This window comes from Trichechus manatus, unplaced genomic scaffold, assembly GCF_000243295.1.
Source record: "Trichechus manatus latirostris isolate Lorelei unplaced genomic scaffold, TriManLat1.0 scaffold00236, whole genome shotgun sequence".
NCBI lineage: Eukaryota > Metazoa > Chordata > Mammalia > Sirenia > Trichechidae > Trichechus > Trichechus manatus.
The window spans coordinates 3,308,644-3,312,725 of record NW_004444172.1 but is presented as its reverse complement, the minus strand read 5'-3'; the positions used below and the strand labels follow the sequence as shown (position 1 = coordinate 3,312,725).

At 42.1% G+C, this 4,082-nt stretch overlaps 1 protein-coding gene across 1 annotated transcript; it reads left to right on the top strand.

Moving 5' to 3' along the window:
- The first annotated feature begins 2,122 nt into the window (after positions 1–2,122).
- LOC101344266 (olfactory receptor 5B2-like) lies at positions 2,123–3,091 on the top strand. The gene has a single exon (XM_004389258.3). The coding sequence runs from the start codon at positions 2,138–2,140 to the stop codon at positions 3,089–3,091; it is 954 nt and encodes a 317-aa protein (XP_004389315.2). The 5' UTR covers positions 2,123–2,137.
- Positions 3,092–4,082: the final 991 nt, after the last annotated feature.

The window sequence follows — 4,082 nt, the reverse complement described above, 5'->3', positions numbered from 1 at the left end:
TATTTCCTCCAACTCTTTCTCTTAGGGTTCAATCCTGTCTGTTTTATTTCTACCAATTACTGTTGCATGTTAGCCCCTAATTGAGTTTTGGATTGTGCGATGAATCTTACTAATAAATAGCATCTGTCTGTCTGTATTTTCCTGCTTATACCATAGGGCTTATCAGCTCATGCCTTTATCCACAGAGTTCCCTCTGCCTGGTATAATGGTAATAATAGCAGTAGCAGTAATAATAATAACAGCTTACACTATTGAGTACTTGCTGTTGAGTATTGCTTTGAGTATTGCATTCCTCCATCTTAAAGGTTAAAATTATTATCATTCCTATTTGAAAGATGAGGAAACACAGAAAGGTTAATTAACTTACCCACTATTTTGAGATAAGTGCTTACGATTATGAATTTTAGAACATGCTTCAAGGGTTCAAATCCCAGTTCTACCAACAGCTTTGTTAGATGAGGAAGTAATTTACCTCTTTAAACCTCAGTTCTCTCCTAAGCAAAATGGGGATAATAATAGCACCTGCCTCATAGAATTGCTAAATGTATTTATGAGTTACTATACATGAACAACTTAGAACAGTTTTCCAGCACATAGTAAGTACTTTATAAAATATTGGCTATTATAACTAATCATCATCATTACTATTTCTTCAGTCTCCAAACCACAGCTCAGAAGATATCATTTCCAGAAAGTCTTCCTGTGCCCCTAAATTAGGCTAAAACTTCATCCTTTCTGCTCAAAGTACCATGGGCACTGCTTTATTGTGGCAATACATTATGATTAACATAATTGTTTGTACATAGGTTTTCCCAACTAGGCTATCCTGAAAAACAAGGGTCATATTATTTCCTGCCTTGAATATGAAGGATTGTTAACCAAGGAGAAATGAAAGTTTCAACGTTCAAGGACAAGGAGTTAGTTGAGATGGCCTCTCATGCTCTAATCACGACTGCCACAATAAGTCATCAGCTGAGCGGCCCCTGAAGGTAAGCACAACAGATACATGCTGTGACATGGCAGGAGGTCTGTGCTTGGTTGGGGACACAAAGTCTCTAAAACACCAGTTCTCAACTAGTCAACTCCAACTTATGGCAACCTCAAGTGTGTCAGAATAGATCTGTGCTCCACAGGCTTTTCAATGGCTGAGTTTTCAGATGTAGATCTCCAGGCCTTTATTTCCGGGTGCCTCCGTGTAGACTCAAACCTCCAACCTTACATTTAACAGCCAAGCATGTTAACTGTTTACACCACAAACAGTTTCCCGTGCTAGTCTCTAGGGAAGCATAATAGCAACTCTTCTGCCTCCCCATCCTCATAAATAAAACATAGGTAATACTGGGAGAGGAAAATATAAGCCTTTGACAAAAATAAAGATAATATTGGGGAGAGAAAATATCTAACATTTTACCTCTACCTTTTGCAAAGCTACTCGTTTAGTGCTGAAAAAACACAACACACCACTAAGGGTGTGCAAGAGACTGCTAAGCTCCCTTCAGGGCCCAATGGTTGAAATGAAGCACCCAATTAAAGGCCTTCATGGATCAGAGAGAAAAGTGTGGGTGTCCCTAATGCAGGGTGACAAGTCATTGTGTAACTTTAGCTATCATGCACAAGGTGGTGAGGGGCCCTAATAGATGGGAAATGTGTTTAACAGGGCTAGTCAGCATTATATACCAGTGACTGGCCAAATGTTTCTGATACTTTACTTTCTGTTGATTAAGCTTTCAATGTATTAACAAGAAATACAATATATCAACCGATAAGAATGCTTGCAAGACATGGTGAGTAGTGAAAAAGAGTCCTTCTGGTGTAGTGTAATATGTACTCGCAAGTATGTCATACACCAAACAAGGTGGAACACGCCCACAAAGTCATAATCTGGATCCCTGTGGCAACCACGGTCAGCAGAGACATTCTAGAGCCTTTCCATGCCACTTCCAGATGAATAACCTCACTCACCCCACCCCGCCCAGAATTCGGTCCAGCTTCTTACACACAGGATCCTGCTCTGGACAGGAAGCTGTTACATGTGAGCAAGAGACTCTGGCCACACTTCATTCTCGTAGTAGTGCCCAAATAGCATTATCTCGTGTTTTCTCATCTTGCCATAGGTGCCTCACATGATGATTCACCAATGACTTTGATGGAGAACATCTCAGAGGTGACTGAATTCATTCTTGTGGGGCTAACAGATGCCCTAGAGCTGCAGGTCCCTTTATTTTTAATCTTCACTCTCATTTACCTCATCACTCTGCTTGGAAACCTGGGGATGATTGTGCTGATTCTGTTAGACTTTCATCTCCACACCCCCATGTACTTTTTCCTCAGTAACCTCTCCCTGGTGGACTGTGTTTATGCCTCGGCGGTCACTCCCAAGGTGATGATAGGGTTACTCACAGGAGATAAAATCATCTCCTACAGTATGTGTGCTGCCCAGATGTTCTTCTTTGTAGCCTTGGCCATTATTGAAAATTTTCTCCTGGCCTGGATGGCCTTTGACCGCCACGCAGCAGTGTGTAAGCCCCTGCATTACACCACCACCATGACAAGTACTGTGTGTGCTCTACTGGTCACCGGCTCCTACATCTGTGGACTCTTGCAATCTTCCATTCATGTTGCCTTGACTTTCCACCTCTCCTTCTGTCATTCCAATGTGGTTAATCACTTTTTCTGTGACATTCCCCCACTGCTGGCTCTGTCTTGCTCAGATATCAACACAAATCAGATTGTGATCTTCACCTTGACAGCTTGCAATGTCTTTTTTACTCTTCTGGTTATCTTGAACTCTTACCTGTTCATTTTTATTGCTATCCTGAGAATGCACTCAGCTGAGGGACGAAAGAAGGCCTTTTCTACCTGTGCTTCCCACCTCACCGCTGTTTCCATCTTCTATGGGACAACCATCTTCATGTACTTACAGCCAACTTCCAGTCATTCCATGGACACAGACAAAATGGCATCCGTGTTCTACACCATGATCATCCCCATGCTGAACCCTCTGGTCTACAGCCTGAGGAACAAGGATGTCAAGAGTGCTTTCAAGAAGGTTGTTGAGAATGCAAAATTGTCCCTAGGCTTAAATTTTTAATATTGTAGAATCCACAACAACCCAGTTTATCCCCTCAGATATTCTCTGTGCAATGGCTCCACTTCAAGGCCTTCAGTGCACTTAATTCCTAAGGCGATACACTTGCCTCCTCAAACGTATATTGTCCAACGGAGAAAGCCAGCACAACTTGTTCAGGGTAAGATCATGGAAGCTCCGTGGACAAATCCAAACTCCCTGAGGGACTGACTTACTGGGCTGAGGACTGTGGGGACCATGGTCTCAGGGAACATTTAGCTCAATTGGCATAACATAGTTTATAAAAGAAAATGTTCTACATTCTACTTTGGTGAGTAGCTTCTAGGGTGCCAAAAGCCTGTGAGCAGCCATCTAATATACTCCACTGGTCTCATCCTTTCAGGAGCATGTGAAAATGAAGAAACTAAAGACACAAGAGAAAGATTAGTCCAAAGGACTAATAGACCACAACTGCCACAGCCTCCACCAGACTGAGTCCAGTACAACTACATGGTGCCTGGTTACCACCCCTGACTGCTCTGACAAGGATCACAATAGTGGGTCCTGGAGAGAGCTGGACAAAAATGTAGAACAAAATTCTAACTCAAAAAAAGATCAGACTTACTGGACTGACAGAGACTGGAGAAACCCAAGAGTATGGCCCCTGGACACCCTTTTAGCTCAGTAATGAAGTCACTCCTGAGTGTCACCTTTCAGACAAAGATTAGACTGGCCCATAGGACAAAATGAGGTTAAAGGGGCAAACCAGCCCAGGGCAAGGAATGGAAAACAGGAGGGGACAGGAAAGCTAATAATAGGGTACCCAAGGTCGAGAAGGGAGAGGGTTGACATGTCATGGGATTGTTAACCAATGTCTTAAAACAATATGTGTACTGTTAAATGAGAAGCTAGTTTGTTCTGTCAACCTTCATTTAAAGTACAATTTAAAAAAGTCTATTGTCTATAAAAAGAAAATATTATGTTCTGAAATGTAATACGTAAATGATAATGTCTC

Coding starts and splice junctions, on each gene's coding strand:
- LOC101344266 (XM_004389258.3), top strand. CDS start 2,138: ATGACTTTGATGGAGAACATCTCAGAGGTGACTGAATTCATTCTTGTG.